Source organism: Acanthisitta chloris, unplaced genomic scaffold (genome assembly GCF_000695815.1).
Source record: "Acanthisitta chloris isolate BGI_N310 unplaced genomic scaffold, ASM69581v1 scaffold38201, whole genome shotgun sequence".
NCBI lineage: Eukaryota > Metazoa > Chordata > Aves > Passeriformes > Acanthisittidae > Acanthisitta > Acanthisitta chloris.
This window is the reverse complement of record NW_008658358.1, coordinates 2,864-20,952: the sequence shown is the minus strand read 5'-3', so window position 1 is coordinate 20,952 and position 18,089 is coordinate 2,864. Positions and strand designations below refer to the sequence as shown.

Below are 18,089 nucleotides of genomic sequence, written 5' to 3'. Positions count from 1 at the left end.
CAGGCAAGAGCACCCTCTAGCCTCTTCCCTCCAAATAATAACTTCAGCTTAAAAAACAAACCTCCAACATTTCTAACCTTTGAGGGTGCAGGGCAGACCAAAGCAGGTGGCATAGCAGGACTGCAGGCAGCACAATCTGAGACTGAACAATCACAGGGAAATAGGAAAGGAGCAGGGGACAAGCCTGGGATAAAGGGCAGGGACAGCAAGGAGGCTAAGCACTGACTTAACTGCAGATTTTGTGCACACACAGGGTCAAAGCACAGTGCCATTCCAAACAAGGGCCTATTTACTGCTGAGGCCACACCACAGGAACACAGGGAATATGTATGGAAATGCATGCAACTGAATTAATTGTGAAACAGTGCAATTTCACAAATAAAACAATCAGCATTTATTGTTGTATTACAAAACACTTCATATTTTGGCAATATTTTACAGTTTATCCTTTTCCTTCTTAGGGCCTGTTGAAAAGGTATGGGGGGGGGAAGAAAAGAGGAGAATGGTGAAATTAAGATTAAATTTCCATGTCTTGCTTAAAAAAAATCCTCCCAAACCACCCCAGTCCCTCCCACCAAAATAAAAATCTAGTTTCACTCAATTCCACTATCCAAAGAGGCCATGGGTGAAGCTGCAGGCAATTTCACTATCAAACGCATCAAGAAGACAAACAAAACATTCACAGTGGTCTTCAGTATGGTCTGTTGCGTTGATCATTTCTGAAATCATTTCTGGAAGAGAAAGAAAAAGTTATAAGCAAATAACAAATTAAGTAACAAACAGTCTCTCCAGTCAACCATCTCTATGTTGATGTCTGTGTATTGCTCTGTGTTTAAACAGCCTCATCCAAACCCACTCACACACTCCACAGACAAACCAAGTAATTTCCTCCGGACGCTCCTATCTGCAGCTAATTTTCTCAGAGTTTCCACATGTAAACAAACAGCTCTCTTTTCCCACAGTCTCTATCAATTCCACAGTCCATATGCTCCACAGCCAAGCAAGGGCAAAGGCATCTCTTACCTTCCTCCCATTTTGCCCCCATAGCCACCTCCTCGATCCCCCCCTCGGCCACCGCGTCCTCGGTAGCCTCTTTCTCCTCCATAGCCACCTCTCCCACGGAAATCTGGGGGAAAATGCACACAGACACGTCAGGGTTTTCAGAGAGCTGCAGGTGACACAAACACTTTGAACATTTAGGAGATGTGGCTGTTTTTACACACCTCCTGATGGACGTGAATCTTCTGGTCTGGGCTCACCACACTGGTTGCAGGAATTCCTGCGAGCGAAGTTCATGTTGCCACAGGACCTGGAACAGACAAGGATTGCCCAGACTGAGCTGCTGAGAAGCTCAGAGAGCATAGATGAAAAATTTCATCCTGATTAAAGTGACACTTACGGGTTAGGACAAACCCAATCACCGTTTTTGGGTTCCCCACTTCTACCCTGGAAGCCTCCACCTCTTCCATAGCCACCTCGAGAACCTGCAGACAAAATTGTAATCAGAATGAAGGAGAAGTGTCTGTGACCTGCACATTAGAAACATGTATTAAGGACTGTCACTGGCTTCAGAACCTAAGTGACAGACTTTTCAGGTGGAAGGAGTAAGTGTTTCATGTAAATACATCCCCACTATGTATTATCAATCCTTTTTCAGCAGTAAAGGGAAACTTAACCCACTTGAATGGCCAATGGGTAAACACAAACCCACTATGTGCGTTAATAACACTTCAGGAAAGATTTAACAAGGTGTAGTATCAATCACATATGGTCAGACTTAGCTTAGTTCAACAAAGAGAAAGCTCTGGATTAATGCCAGGATGCCTCTGACACAAGCACAGGGACAACATTCTTGCTTTGTGCATCACAAAGACGAAGAACTTCTCTACTGATTGAAGCTCTTGAAGAATCATGTTTTGAAGAATCACTTTGTTGACAGCCACTGCCCAAAGCATGATTCCTGTAAAGTGGCAATGAGCATCCAGTGGCCTACTGACAAAACTGCACATGCAGAGAATCAGGGAGGTGAACATCTTTGTAGTTACAAGAGTCAGACACCCAACTGCTGCTCTAAGTCAGCAGCAGCTGAATAATTTACAATTTACCCTAATACCAGCTGGAAACATCAGAGCATCTCAAGGCTGTGCTACAGGAAGCAAATACTCACTGGGAATTCACACCTGTTTGTGGAACCCATACAGTCTCAACATCACTGTTACACTATCTCTTTAAAAGCAAGGCTGAGACAAGACCTGGAAACTTTCCAGTTCAAAAGGAAAGCATAAATTCTGTGCTGTGCAAAAGAGATTACAGATTTCAGTTTACTTAACTTGGTTCAATCCTTATTACTCCCTCTCCTGGCAGATCCCAAAGGCCCATATATTTGATGAATCACTGCTTCAAAGTCAACTTCTCTTTCATAAATCAATCATCGTTAAAAAGCATTTAACTACACAAAACCAAGGATTCTACAGATTTGAGTCCCACCTCGACGGCCACCACCTCCACCTCCTCTCATGAATTCAGGCCTTCTAGTTGCAAAAGAAACTTTGATAACATTTCCATTGAATTCTTTTCCTGTGGAAGGAGAGAAAGGATCAATACAGCTCCCAACAACACAGCAGCAAGTCCAGGAGAGCACAAGTGATTTGCACACACAGACTGAACACAAAGCTCTTGAGACACAGGGAGGCTGCAGTCAGTCTCCTGCTCCAAATGGCAAGCACTGAGGTAGTTGCTAGGCTCTCCATAAACCCTCAGATATTGTAGTTTAATGAGATTTAAGTTGCAATTTAACTAGACATAGAACATTGAAAAGATTTCTGGCCATGTTCATGGATAAAGTAGTTTGGATGTTTGATCTCTGTTTGTAATTCTATGAAGGCTTTTGTACCACAACAGCCAGCACAAAACTTAACTCCCAAGTGCATTTAAAAAGTTCATGCTTTTCAAGGTCTCAGTTCACACAATGCTTGTCACAGAGCACACTGGCACATGTGCCTAATATAGTCACATTTGCTTAACCCACCTAAATAAAAGTCAGTTTGCATTTTGTTAACAAAATAGCATGCCAAGGCAGATTTTTTATGCACTATCATTTCACACCAGATGCAGAGTATGCCCTTGTGTTTCAATACTACTAAAATTCCACGGACACACCAGGTGACAGGAGCAGGTACTTTTCCCTCAGCCCCTTAAGTTTACTGCTACCAGAGTGTCACTATTTCCTGCATCAAGTCTGAAGAGTTTGACATCAGTGTGTTTCTGGGATAAACCCAGAATTTAAAAGCCTTTGTTCTGCACTGTGTACAGACAAAGCACTCAGCACTAGAGTGCCAGAACCATTCCCAAACTCTAAAAATGCTCCCACCACACTAAAAATATCAATGCTAACACTGCAGGGAATCCCTCCAGCTGCTAACACAGATTACAGCTCTGTGGGTCTGAACAAGAAGTGACACAAACACCACCTCTCACACCTTGTGCAGGGATGACTGAGGTACAGCAGCAAACCCTCAGTTTCATTACATATTTTTGGTGTAAACCACTAACTGCTGTTCCACCAAATGAGAGAAAAATCCAACACACAAAAAATACCATAAACCAGAGATCTTGGTTAAAAAAACCCACCCCAAATCCATCCCAACCCAAAAACTACACAAGAAGTAGCACAGGATCACCAATGAAGTTATTAATTTTCTTCTTTTATTGTCTGTTAGGTTCATAAATAGCCAAAAGAACTCTCACCCACCATCAAACCAGTCAATTGCAGCTTTAGCAGAAGGAGGGTCATCAAAAGACACCGTTGCTTCTCCCTTTGGTTTGCCAGTATCCTTGTCTGTGTAGAGATTTATCATAGGTTTGCCAGTCTTTTTGTTGGTCTGAAAAGAAAGGTTGGACATTTGGTATAGTAGAAATATTGGTAAAGTCAGTTCAGAGCATAAACTCTAAGTATCTCTAGAAAGAAGAATCTCTTGGAGCTGCAGAAACAGAGGTGTTTGACTGAAGGATTCTGACTGGCTGCTCTCCATGCAGCAATGATGGGCCTAGTTTTAACAAAAAATGAGGTCAAGCGTGGGCAAACCTAATTTAGAATTGCAGGATTTAGACTCTAATTTAGAATTGCAGAAACAGAAGCAGCAGGCACAGAACACAGAGGCACACCTGCTGGATTACAAGGGTGGTACAATGGATAGAGTGTCAGGGTTAAGGAGTAAAGAAGAGACAAAGCAATCTAAATGTCACTAGGAGAAAAGTGCTAGTGCTGCCAACCTACAGATGAGCTGTCAGCTGGGAACTCAGATAAAATATTATCTACAACTGCTGGGGAGTGAGAGCAAACTCTGCCTTGAATGATACCAGTGCATTTCCAACACACAGCTCCACAAGTTCTCTCCCTTCTGACCAATGATTTCTCGTGTCACTTACCTTTATAATACCAATTTGTTTGAAATAGTCTGCCACTTGATCTGTTGAGACATCCTCTCCCAGTCCTTGCACGAAGATAGTGTTATTATCAGAGTTGTCAGACTCTGAATCTAGGGAAAAATAAGACACATTTACCATGTGGTTTTGTGGTAGCAACAGCAGTAACATTTTAAGCTCAGGTCTGTGCTGCCCAGTAGCAAACCCTGAAAACCCAAAGGCATCTTGTGTGAAATAAAAGATGAGCATGGAGCATAACTTTGAGGTTAACACCATCAGCTTCACCAAGGCATGCACAGCACCTTCAGATGCTGCAGGACATCAGAGACTGAATGCATTCCACAGATGATGTCTGCCACACACCCAACTTCTCCATGCAGCTGGACATCCAACCCATCAAAGCAGTGTGTGTTTTAAATAACACAAGCTTAGCAGAAGTGTGATGGCAGTAAAAGCAGCTGCTTGGCTCAAGCACATCCAAAGTTCATCAGCAAATTCTTACTTGCTGCATGAACATCCAAAATTCACGTGCACTTTATAAATCAATTTCTTTCCAGGAAGATATGCTTTAGCTAAATTTCTTTTGAGCCATGGGAATTGCAGCCACATCCATCTTTCTAGATATACATTTCAAAAGCAATGACCTCAGAGCTACAATCCACTCCCACTCACTGCTTGTTTCCTTACCAGCATCTGATCTCGGTCCATAATCCCTTTGACCTATGAAACGAGTTTAAAAAGGGGATAAAAAAAAAAAAGAAAGAAAAAAGACTATTTTTAGCAAAACATTTTCAAGTGACTCTTTTAGCAACAAGAAAATATTTAAAGAACATATGTAATGCATCTAAGATCTAAGACATTAACCAGAGATTTAGAGAATATCTAGATTTAAACGTTCGACAGAAGGTGTCTGTGGGACGTTAACGTGGCTTTAACTGGCAGCATGTGGCAGTTGCCACACTGATGCTGTGCTGGTGTTTGCTTGCAAATGCTGGTTGTCACATCACCAAGCAGTTTCCCCCTTTTTTTTTTTTTTTTTTTTACCTCTAGGACCTTTCTAAGAAGCATTTTGTAACAGAAATTAAAAAGAAAATAAAGCAAACAATCCGGTGAACGTCACTGTCTCCACAAATTCTTTCATGCAATTTGACAAAGGAGAACTCCAGTTTATTGCTAACAGTTTGGCTATTAAAACCCGTGAACACACCAGCCTCACCAAAACACTATAATGCTTCTACTAGATAGTAACAAGGTATTGGTGGCTTTTAGATTTATAAAGAATTTCCACTGAAACATTTTTGGATACTCGGCACTTACCACCGTAATTTTTGAAGCCACCACGGTCACCACCACTGCAGAGGAAAAATTGAAGAAATGATTTCTTCCTTAAGTCTCTAAGTGCTGAGCCCAAGGCTCAATCTACAGTTAACTGATGACAAGTTGAGAGTTACTGTCTCTAAAGCACCATCTCTACGTTCTCCTCACTACCCATTCGCAGATTACATTACATGAAAGTGAATAACCTCTCAGGGTGCTGCACTGGAGAGAGAAGCCCTAAGGAGTGTTTTACACTACCCCACACAAAAGTCATTGGTTCAGTGTTTTCACCCATCCCATAAAGCAGAATAACTGCTATTAAACACAGGGGTTTAACCAAAAATGTGATTTTCATGATGGTTAATGGGCTTTAATTGTAGATGTAATCGCTGCTTTGGAATAATTAGTACTTTCCTACAAGAAGAGCTAAAATTAATTAACCTCCATTGTTCTGCATTTCTGTACAGGGGATAAATCAGCAGAATCAGCCATTCTCTGAGCAAAGGGCTGTGGGGACCTACTGTACTACAGCACTTGACATTACAGAGAAGGTGTGTGTATGTGAGCTTCAAAAGCAGAGGCCGTGAAGTTTTATTTCATTCATTCTGAAACCTGTGGCACAAAATGTAGACCAAGTTAAGAGATTACACACATCAATTTTCAAAGGTTAGAAGGGGATTTAAACAGGTTGTTATGCCTCCAATTATGTGCATGAAAATAAACCCTCACTCTTTTCAATGTACAGGTTTGTACCAGCAGGATTTTTCACAACAGCATTTTAAATTGCATCCATGTTATGAACACAATGTAATCAATAGTCAAAGCCTTCAGGAAAAATACAACCCCTGGATTTGTTTCAGAAAGTCAATAACCAAGTGTTATTTCATGCTGCATGTACAACTCCCTGTTTGTCCTCCTTCATGTGGGAGACACAGCTGCCACCTCAAAATCAGGCAGGATCACCTAATTCTGAGAGCTTTCACACTCAGCAGCTAAAAAACAAAGCAGTGTGAGCTCAGACCCTGCTGCAAAGGGCTATCTCCAGCCTCTGGAGCTACTGTGTCTCTTCACCAATGCACTCGTCACTCCAGGTTTTAATTCCATCTGTCTGCCCACACAGCAGAGCCCAAACATTGGACACAAGCCCCCAGAAAAGGCAATGAAGTAAAATTAGGGAGTCATTTCTTTGGCACTCTTGAGTATCTGTTTTCTGTTACAGCAAATGCAAAGTCATGAATGGAAGGTGCTGATACTTAACAGTTATGAGACAAAATCTGCCCAGAGTGAGGAACAAAGAAATAAGGTCCCAGCAGGTATTATCAGACATTCTCTGGAGGGTGACTGACATTCCGTGACAGCACACATAAGGAGTATCAGCTGTTTGTCATGACAGACTATCACTTTTACTGGGGCTTTTCTTAAAATAAATTTTCCCTGCAGATTTTATTGCTGTTCCACAGAAAAAAAATCTGAATGCGAAATTGCAGTGTCATTTACTAGTGAGTAATTCACTCTGCTCATTACAGATGTAAAATGAATGAATTTTTTATGCAAGATCAATGCTGGTCTGTACTCAAGGCTGGCTGTTTGCAAGGACTGAGGATAGAAACACAGTGGTGATCATAAAACTTACTATAAATACCTTTCTGCCACCTCCAATTCACTTCAGCTAAAAATACCCTTCATTATGACACAACAATTTTTTGGAGGATGCTTCTTCTTCTGGAATTTTAACTCAGAAATAACAAGAATGAATACAACCACCATGGAAATGTTATCAAAGTTTTCCAACCCCAATTTATGGTCCCAGTTGAGCAGGACAGCAATATCCAAACGTTTTCTGATGTGAAAGTATAGGCAGCAGAGACATAAATTACAAAAACCCAACAATCTAAAAACACACACAGAAGGAAAGTTTGTGTCAACACATCCAGGATTTTACAGGAAGTGAGGAATTTGCTAAGATGGGGTAAAAAAGTGTCTACCATAACTGAGAAGTGAGAGCTGGATATACAAAATGTAGTCATAGTGCAATGCCTAATTCCTAATTCTGTGCTACAGTAATCCTGCACTGAAGTGCAATCAATAATTGTTAGTTTTCTAATTTATGTATATAGAAAATAGGGTTTTGCCCAAGTATATTTCAGTACGTTATGTTCTGCTTAGTCTTACATGACCGGCCCAACAAAAACCTGTATCAATTCACTGACAGGTGCCTTTGATGATGGATTAATGTTTTCCTCCATTTTTAGTGGCAGTTTATATGTGATTTATACAGCTTCAGTGTGTTACCTTCCTGAGATTGCTGGGCAAAGCTACCTAGGAATCCCTGGAGGCACCTGGATATGCTGCAGCAAGTGAAATCAAACACAAACAGGCTGCAAACAGCTGATGGCTCAGTCTCAGATTTATCCCTCTCTGAGACCCAAAATTCAAGTCTCAATCTCAACAACTGAGTTAGTTCCCACATCACAGTCATAAAACACGTGGAAAATACAACTGCAGTGTTTCACAGCCCATTGCTGTCCCAGGCCAGCACACAGACCACAGATGGACTCTGGAGCTGTAGTATCCTATGTTAAGTCATGACCAGGCAGCTAGAATTCAGCAGTGCCACCAACTAAGATGCCAAATGAACTGAACTGCAGGCAGCTACAGTGTGACAGGGAACCACTCACAGCGATAAAAACTTGCTGCTATGAAAGAAATACAATCAGATGTTCTTTTCTCAGCCATAGATTTATCATCATCTACTTGACTGCAAATGGAGTTCATCTGGATATTGCCTTACTCCAGCTGTGAATAACTCTTTAAATGAGAGGCACAGGTACACAGGGAGATCAGCATGACAGATAAAAGAAATGTAGTTTTAAAAAGTGATCAGATACTGGCAGAAGTAGCACCAGGAATTCAAGGACCAAATTTCAGCCTCCAACATGTATCTGTCTCCCCAGAAGTCGGTTACACATCAGAGTGTATTTTTACAAACAAGAAAGGAATGTTTAGTGCACCAATAAAGTCACTGACAGTGGCTTTTTTTTTCCCCCGCCTGTATTTATTGCCTCTGTTCATGTTTTTCTAAAATCTATATAAGGCTAAGCTCAAGAATATCTACTTCAAATCAAAATATTCATTCTGAACACAAACCACACTTGTAAAAAAACACACTAAGCTGTTGTTTCTTTGTATCACATTAATTCCCACTCCTAACAGCTGATACAACAATTAAGCTGTAGGCATAGCTTTTGTCTATAGGACATCAACATAAATCTATACAGGAGTTAAAAAATCATCTGTGCTGAGCCAAGTTAGGATTTCTATGACAAATCCAAGCACAATGGTAAGTGCTTTCTAAACTGCATCTGTGTAGTTCCACCAACACAGACTGCAAGAGCAGAGTCAAGAGCAAAACTTCTCTCACCTGTTTGTATTGCTTGTGTTTCCCACTTTCAGGCTCAACCAAAACAAATCAGTCCCACAACCACAATGAGCAATTAATTCCTGATTTTCAGATGAGGACTCTAAGAATAAGGTGACTAATTCTATGAGAAAACTTGGATGAATAACCTAAGAGTAAAACTGCATTCTCAAGCCTTGGTGTACCTGCTCGGTAATCAAAATATGACACTTTCTACTGGGGCTTTGAAATACAGAAATTATTTAACTTAGCCAGAATACAAATTTAGTGAGATCATAAATTTTTCAAGCTTCAAAACAAAGGGTGAAAAAACTCTACTAAATTCTCAAAAGAGCCAATTCAGGACCACTAAAAAAAAATCTGAAGAATAATTCTGAAACCCTAAGTTTATAGTAAGATTTAAATTTGAACTTCTGACACAAAATGAGTGTTCTCTGTTGGAGTAATAACAGCTAAGAAACCTGAACCCAATGTCTCAAAAGATCTTTTCTTCAGTGCTGTATGACTTTGCACAGGCACAAAATGAGTGCTGAAAGCATTTGTTACAGCACATGTCCAGGTCCTCCTAGTTTGCAGGAGAACAAATCATCCCTTCACGTTACCACCAATGTTTTGAAGTACCTTTAAAAAGGTTATTCAAAGACATAAAGCCCTCAACATTTAAAACCTGCTCATTTGATGCTCGGAGGGGTCTCACATGCAGAGTCAGGTTATACAGGGCAATATAACTTGCAGGAATCTTGTGGGAGAACTGATGCTGAATCACTGTGTCACAGGCACAGGACAGTGGCAAGGCTGGTTAACAGCATGCACAGGTGGATCAGCTCTGCAGGGCAGACTAGGCAGCACAGCTGTAGGAACACCAACAACTGGGCTCTTTTCCATGGAAAACAAGCTGCAACCAAAGCTGTATTACCAACTAAGACACCAGAGATTAATTCCCAATGATCTCATGCTAGCTGTTCATTACGTGTAAAGTCAAGGAACAATTTTTTTGGGGCCTGATGTAACTCACTTACATGTTACTTTCTAACCACTAGAAAAGTCAAAGCCAACATTCTTACTCCATCCCTAGAAGTGTTCCAGGCCAGGCTGGATGGGGCTTGGAGCAACCTGGAATAGTGGAAGGTGTCCCTGCCTATGACAGGGAATGGTACTAGATGAGCTTTGAGGTCCCTTAAACCCAAACCATCCTGTGACTCCATGATCACAGCAGTACAAGTATCTGTGTAGACAAGATTTTTAGATTATTTCCTGATGACTATGGAATTTTCACAATCTAATGTTAAGCATTAAAATGTGATCAAAGCAAACAACTGACAATGATGGTTACCAGAGACTGACTTGATATACCTACATGTATTTTTTCCCAGGAAATGAACAAGAGAAACCCAAGGAAGTAAAAGCAAACAACTACCCTAAACCCCCACATTTGCACAGGACTAAACACAATTTCTTACCTTATTAGAAGTTATTTTCCCCTTGATTAAACAGTTTGTTATTTAATTTAACCTTTTAGACTTTTCTAACAAGAATGTCTGGTAAAATACAGGTCAGAAGCAGAATCCTCTGTCACAACTATGCAAAAACACTGAGTAAACATATATGACACTGTGGTTTCAGCAAATTGTCACTACAAATGCTATTACAGACAGCAGCACTTAGCAGCAGACAGAATTCCTAACCAATGCCTTCCCACTGGATTTCCCCCACTTCTCCATTCCTGTCCCCTCTTGTCCTTCTTTTGGCTCCCAAACCCACAGAAGTACAATGATCTACATGGATGTGTGAACAAAATTGTTCTTACATTTTGGGAAAATAGGGGAAGAGGTTTTATTTTCACAGACATTCATTCATTTTACTTTATCTTGCAAAGACCCAAGTTTGATTCAAAGTGACAAAATCTACCACCAGGATGTTTTTTGAAGCTCACATTCCTTCCTCTTATTGGAAAAGGCTCAGCTATAAACAGTTTCTTAAAATCCCAGCTTTTATCACAGGGAGATGGAAAACCCTCAACCACACAGAAATTCTACTTAAGGTTTGGTTTAAACTGAAAATTAACTTAGAAATTATTTGGCTAGTAAGTTTACATTATATGTCATTATATATTATAGACTGTTATATTCTATACATTTATAGTATATAAATTAAATGTTTATTCTATAAATTAGAATAGACAAATATTATTCATGCAGTTTACTATTACATTAAGCTCCCAACACACATAAAATAACTATTAACATGCTTTTGTAATTGTGCTACCACACCTAATTAACAGAGTTAGGGTCCACCTACATCACTAAATGCAAACCATGAAGTCCAATCTGGGAGCACCTCAGAAACAGGCAAATTTTAAACATGGTTTAAACATAAATACTTTAAAGAGTAACCAAGTCTTAATGCACTGTTGGATTATTTTATTTAAATTAGATCAGTTCCATCAAACAGAACTGTGTAATTACAGTTTTCACCCAGAGCTGTGCAGCCCTTTGGTGCTGACAAGTAACACCCCAAAGTTCACTGGAAGCTTCAAGGTCTTTGCCCTGAATCAGTGCACTCTGCACCCCCAACCACTCAAGAGGTACATAAAGGGGAACCAATTGTGAGAGGTTATTAATAAATAATATGTCATATGGCCTAATTCAACAGCTTTAAAGCAAAGGTCCCAACCTCAGGCCGATGCATCAAACCATCTGCAAGCACATTAAATATGTGCATAAATTTTCTTGGCAGTACAGAGCCTGAGGCAATGGTAAAAGGGGTGACAGTATTGTCAGCGTTTCAAACCTACCCAAAATAAACGTGTTTAGACTGACAACTAAGTCAGTAATAAAAAAATGTGTTTTAATAGAAGTTTTAAAGGGAAAAAAACAGTAAAGAACAAGTTACTGAACTATTCCCATTATTGTAAAGTCAAAATATTTCTGTGGTTAAATGTTAGCTCCCTTAGGTATGAATTTTATTCACCTTCCTCAATCCCTGGCTGTTGGTTTTCCTGTAACTGAAACAAAGGGATGGGCTGGGGCAATTCTTGGATTGCAACTCAAGTAAATAAAATGAAGCTCTGTGGCACAACAATCAAATGCTTGGACTCGACTATCTGAACCTAAAAGCTTTTCCCCCTAGGCAAAATGCATTTTTGTGCAGTGCAGGAAGGTTTAATTTTAGAAACCTTCCATTTTTGGGAATCAAAATCTGAACCACATTAGGAATAGTCATATAGTAAACAAAAATTATGACCAGCTAAATAGTAAGAACTAAGGGTAAGGAACTGCAGGCACTGGAAGGAGATCACTTACCTATATCCAGACATATGACCTCTTCCATCCATGTCATATCCCCCTCTACCTCCTCCCTGTGACCCGCCATATCCTCTATTATCTTCTCCATACCTACTCTTTTCACGACGATCATCTGAGGAATGGGCAAAACAAAACATGAGTAAATTGCAGTGCAAATTGCAGCACAGTGACAATTCCCACCCAACAATTCCCCCTCCAAGTCTGCCATTTAAATCTGAAATATATTACTCCTGAATCTCTTATATTATCTGTGCTACAAAGCAGCTGGAAACAGAACCAAACTTTGCTCCATTATCTTCCTTGGCTTCCAAGGTCACAAAGTGTATCAGAACACAAACACACTGTGCTTTAATTACACTCCCTTTTCCAAACATTAAACATATTGCCTAAAACACACTTTTCATTTGCCTCCCATATAGCCTTCCCAGTTTGCACAAGACATCAGTGAAGACAGAACAAGGATAAATAGAGTGGGTTGTGCTGCTGGTGTGAAGTTACTGCAGAGAAAGGCTTCATGTTAAACTTCTCCTTCTATCCCAGAATTCATCTACACAGCATAAAGCTGGAATGTGAAATGCAAAAGCTCTTCATGACTGATCAAGACATGTCACCCTCATGCAGGAAGAAGGTTCAAAATAGCTCAGAAAGAAAATTTCATCTGGAATTTGCAGAACTCAGGGACATGGATTCTGCAGGGCTGCCTCTGACACATGCAAATGAAACCACTTTGGGGCCCCCAAGCTTTTTCATCTCTGCATAATACCTGAACAAATAAAACATTTCCCAAGAACATCAACATGGAAAAAGAGCTTTAACTATTCATTAAATCAAACGTCTGTGAAAGGAAATCCAAATATTTCACAGTGCTTCTGCTCAATTTTCTTAACCAGTATCGAATTCAACTTGTAAATTTTACCTTGGCTGTTGTGGCTATAGCTTCCCTTCTGAGACTGGTAGGATTGCTGAGAGTGGCCATAAGAGCTTTGGTGCTGGTTATAGCCTGACTTTTGGTCATATGAGCTCTGGTGGCCATAGCCCGACTGCTGGTCATACGAGCCTTGGTGGCCATAGCCCGACTGCTGGTCATATGAGCTTGACTGCTGGTCATAAGAGTCTTGGTTTTGTCCATAGCTTGACTGCTGGTCATAAGAGCTTTGGTGCTGACCATAGTTTGACTTGTGTTCATAAGAGCCTCTTCCACTTAAAATAAACAGAGTTTGTATTAATAGCTAAATGTTCACAGCATAGAGAGCAAAATAACGGCTGAAAATTCAGGACATTACTAATATTTCCTAGTCACAGTCACTTCCCAGGCACTACTGGCACATGGATATGAACATACTCTATGTTCTGTTGGGATATATCTGCCTGAGTTTCCACTGTAAATGTAACTTAAGAGCATCCCTCCCTTTACACATCCCAGTACAACATTGTCCCCTCTCTTCCCAGTAATGTAAATGGCTGATGGAGAGTCTGTGACCTGCTACGCCAACTCCTTCTCTAGGGAACTGCAGGGCAGACCCCACTGCTCATGTTGTGCAATACAGCTGAGACCTTCTGCCTGGAAAAAACCAAAACACCAAAATTCTGCTTTTGCTGAATTGCAACCTCTGCTCCATCTGGGCATTCTACCATTTGACAAGAACTTTTCTAACTCATGATGGCCTATAACATAACTGCAGTTCCTCTCACTTTAGTGCCATCTGCACACATCATCCCACCAGCCTTCACCAGAAACATTAAACACTATCACATCTAGGATACTCCAACACAATGCAGCTTTACATTCCAAGAGGGAGTCATAAATCTTCCCTGGCTAATAACTTCAGAGCAAACACAAGGGAATCTCACCTACACCACACTTGCCTAAGCTACTTCAGCATCCAAAGCAGAAATGAAAATATTCTGAAAATCTAGATTTATGAGCCAATAGTTCCAGCTGGGTTACCCTTTCACAGCAGGACATAATAGAGATTTATGAGAAATAGATTGCATCCAGGGAACATTGGCTGTTACTCATTCCTTTGTTTTCCCTCAGGTACTTAGTTGTGGCTTAACTGTCTTATTTTATCAGTGACTGAAATTAATCACTGACTTCTGCCATCCTTTTTCTTCTCTCCTTCCTCCCTGCTTCCAGCCTTTTTCAAAAGATGAGGTGCTAGATTTGCCACTCTCCAGTCTTTGGCAGTCTTACTTGATAACCAAAATATCTCAGAAACAGAAAAAAACCAGTACAGAAAGTTTCCATCAGCTTTCCAGAGCACTCCTGAGATCCACTCCATTGGGTCCAACCAATCCCAAAATATCCCATCTGTGTAAATACCATCTAAGCTGCTCTCTCCCAGTTCTAGCCTAGATCTCAGCTTTAAGCTAGCTAATCCCAGAGGTAAACAGCTTGTGAAGATTTTTGTTAATATCTTCACTTCAAAAGTCAGCTCTGCTTTAGTCTTTGCACCATCACCAACGAAGGAAGCATCACTGAGAGCATCCACTATCTGCCACTCTTCCTTCCCTCCCTCAGGATGTGCCAGCTACAATTTTGTGATCACCCTCTTCAAAGCTGCTGTCATTCAATTTCTCAGTTTCTGCTTATTTGTTACAACCATACACTGCAAAGTTTCCCTCTGATTTCTTTCCTCTATTTTCTCGATCACAGACAACTTGCTGGAGAATCTATCTGCTGCATTTTATTTCACTGGATGCCTGGAGTTAAAAACTACATTATTACCTTTGTAGAACTCTAAAAAAGACACCCTGAGTGGCAGCACCTACTGCTGGCACAGTAAGCCTTTGCTTTTTTAAATGAATACAAAACCATTTGGACCTTGGACACAAGGAGGTTTAACACAGGACAAGGTATTTTAAAGAGGTCACATGAGCCTCAATAAAGATCTAACACGAGCAGTAACCTCGAGGTGTATGCACAGAGCTTGTAAATTAGACAATGAAGGTATTCAAGCTCTAAGTGGTGTTATAAGTCATTATAGGAAGTTGGGTTGTATTTTCCAACATACTTCCATAGTGGTATCATTAATCCTCCTGAAATTGAACTGAATACAACATCACTTAACAAGTAAAATCCATTTGCAGCAGCACAGTGCTGGAGCAGAGTCAGCAGGCATGTGCACATTTAAGTTATTGATGAGGATATAAAACCACAATGTTTTCAGAATTCTACTTAGTTGGAAAAACAAAAGATATTTCTTAACTGACATTTCTGAATCCTTTCTTCTCCTTTAATCAAGAAAAGGCATCCTAAGCCAGATAAGCAGCCTGCAATCTGAGAACAGCTGAGAGTTTCCTTGCTAACAGCTTATTTGAAGCTAATAAAAGAGGACTGTAAGTTTATACAAAAGAATGTGATTGAAGAGGTATTTGATATGCCTTTTTCCTCATCAAAATACTCTCTACCAAGTCCATTCTTCATTGTAGCTACTATCCAAAGACTTTCTAAAGCATCTCTGCCCATACAGCTTGACTTCAAAACAACTGCATCCATCCTTCCTACACAAAGAAATATTCTTCCTGTACCTCCTGTTCTTTTAGGCAATAAAAATGTCTTAAGCATGTGGATTTTCAAATATTTGTCTTTTTTTAGCAATGATAACAGGAAATGTTATAGAATATACAACTACTAGACATTATTTTAAATAGATACTGTGAAACTCTTCTTTCTTACCCTCTGGATGACCCTTTCTGCTGCCCCTGACTGCCATAAGACTGCTGGTTGTATGAGCTCTGATTCTGATTTTCATAATTGGACTCATCATCATATCCCTGGGAATCTTGTCCATAGCCTGGAAATGGAGGAAGAAAATTTTTAGTCAACATTCACCTTTTAATTCCTGCCAATGAATGTAACAAGCTAGCCAAACCTGATTGATTCTGTCCATAGTTCCCATGATAGCTTCCGTAGTTCTGTCCATAGGAGGAATTGTCTCCACTCTGCCCATAACCAGAATATCCCTGAAATTTCAAGAATGTACTCAAATAAGTAACTTCTACAGCAGGTAATTACAGTTTTCCTTGGCTAGACACAACTGCAAACAACAAGCACAGCTGGGAATGGAATTCCTCCTGGCCCAGGAACAATGATTTCACTCAAGGAACATCAGTTCTGAAATCCAGGATGGTTTTTCCAACGTACCTGTCCTTGTCCATAATTCTGACTGCTCTGACTGCCATAGGACGAATAGCTGCAAGAGAAACAAGTATTTAGGGAATGCTTACAGTGCCCTCCAGAAGGGTTGGAAAGTAAAGGTATTTTGGGGGTTATTTTCAGTTTCTTTTCATTCCAAAAGAGATGTTTAATCACTACTGCAGCTGTATTAGAATGAACCAATGAACCAGTGGTTACCACAGTTGACTGACAGAAACAAGAACAGCTTATTTTAATTTCTGTGCTGTTTCAAGTGTAAATTTAAAAGACATGAAAGTTGAGTTTGCTGTAATTTGACAGGTTCTCCAGAATATAAAGCCAAGGCATTTTATGGTTTTCAGTATACTCTTACAAAGTTCATTTTATTTTAATCACTTACTGTCGGTTTGGTATTTGTTGGAGTATCCAACAATAACATCACCATAAAAACCACACTGGTTCTATATTGTACTTGCTCATTATTCTGACACTTCAAGACTTACTGGACTGTTTTGCTGAAACTCATCATACTCAAACCCAAGCTCAGGCAATGCACAGAACCTTATGATTTTCATTAGCACACTCAGCATTAGCTATGAGTTTCATACTTCCATAAAAGTATGTTTCACTGATTGAAACACCCCCAAAATTGTAGTTGTTTTATGAACTGACTTTTAGAATTCACAATTGCAAACAGTCACCAGAGGGTTTGAATAAAAATTTCCCTCCAAGTGGAAAATAAAATGGATAATGAAATTCTACATCTATATGGCCCAACTTATATAACTTTTGACTACAATCTCAGTGAACAGCTTAAGGCAGTCACACGAAAAGTATTTCCCCATACTCATGACATTTCAGAAGTTCTTGCTATTCCAAGATGCCATTCCAATTTACACCTCCTTATTGTCTTTTTTTCAGGAATGGAGATTGTTTTTTCTTGGTTTATGGCATCTTGCTAAAGGCCCAGGTACAAGCTTTCTGCATCCCTAACTCCAAGAACATATCAACACTCTGCCATGCCTGAAGATTCACTCATCATGCTGAGAATATTAGATGGGTCTTTTATTTTGCAGATGCAATTGCTAACAGCAGAAAACCCCACACATACCTCTGCTGGCCCCCAGACTGGCTGTAACTTCCAGAATCTAGAAAAACAAATAAGTCATATTGTGAATTTTCAATTAACATTTTAGTTCTCTGCTTACTGTAAGAGGAGAAAATCTGGGGAGAGGGAGAAAGGTTCAAGTATACTGGATAATGCAACTACTTTCCCTGCAGAATAGGACAGGTTCTTCTTCATTAACTAAGATGACAGTAGCACAGGGTGTGGGGGACACAACACAGATACAGCCACTTGGAACTGTCCTTTTTTAAAGGATCTGAATTCCATTCCCTTCAAATATCCAGGACTGTACAACCCCCTCTAATGGCTATGGAATACAGTGCCATCATCAATGAGCAGAATGCAGCAGCTTAATTAATC

At 40.1% G+C, this 18,089-nt stretch overlaps 1 protein-coding gene across 1 annotated transcript; it reads right to left on the bottom strand.

Annotated features, from left to right (window-relative positions):
- Nucleotides 1-370: 370 nt before the first annotated feature.
- TAF15 (TAF15 RNA polymerase II, TATA box binding protein (TBP)-associated factor, 68kDa) lies at nucleotides 371-17,751 on the bottom strand (the record flags this gene model as incomplete). The annotated part of the gene is made up of 15 exons (XM_009085068.1): nucleotides 371-731; nucleotides 1,024-1,126; nucleotides 1,224-1,309; nucleotides 1,400-1,484; nucleotides 2,488-2,577; nucleotides 3,752-3,881; nucleotides 4,429-4,538; nucleotides 5,113-5,145; nucleotides 5,743-5,777; nucleotides 12,463-12,577; nucleotides 13,382-13,665; nucleotides 16,145-16,262; nucleotides 16,341-16,431; nucleotides 16,613-16,661; nucleotides 17,715-17,751. Coding segments are annotated over 15 exons (1,406 nt in total), but the record flags the coding sequence as incomplete, so codon positions are not given.
- Nucleotides 17,752-18,089: the final 338 nt, after the last annotated feature.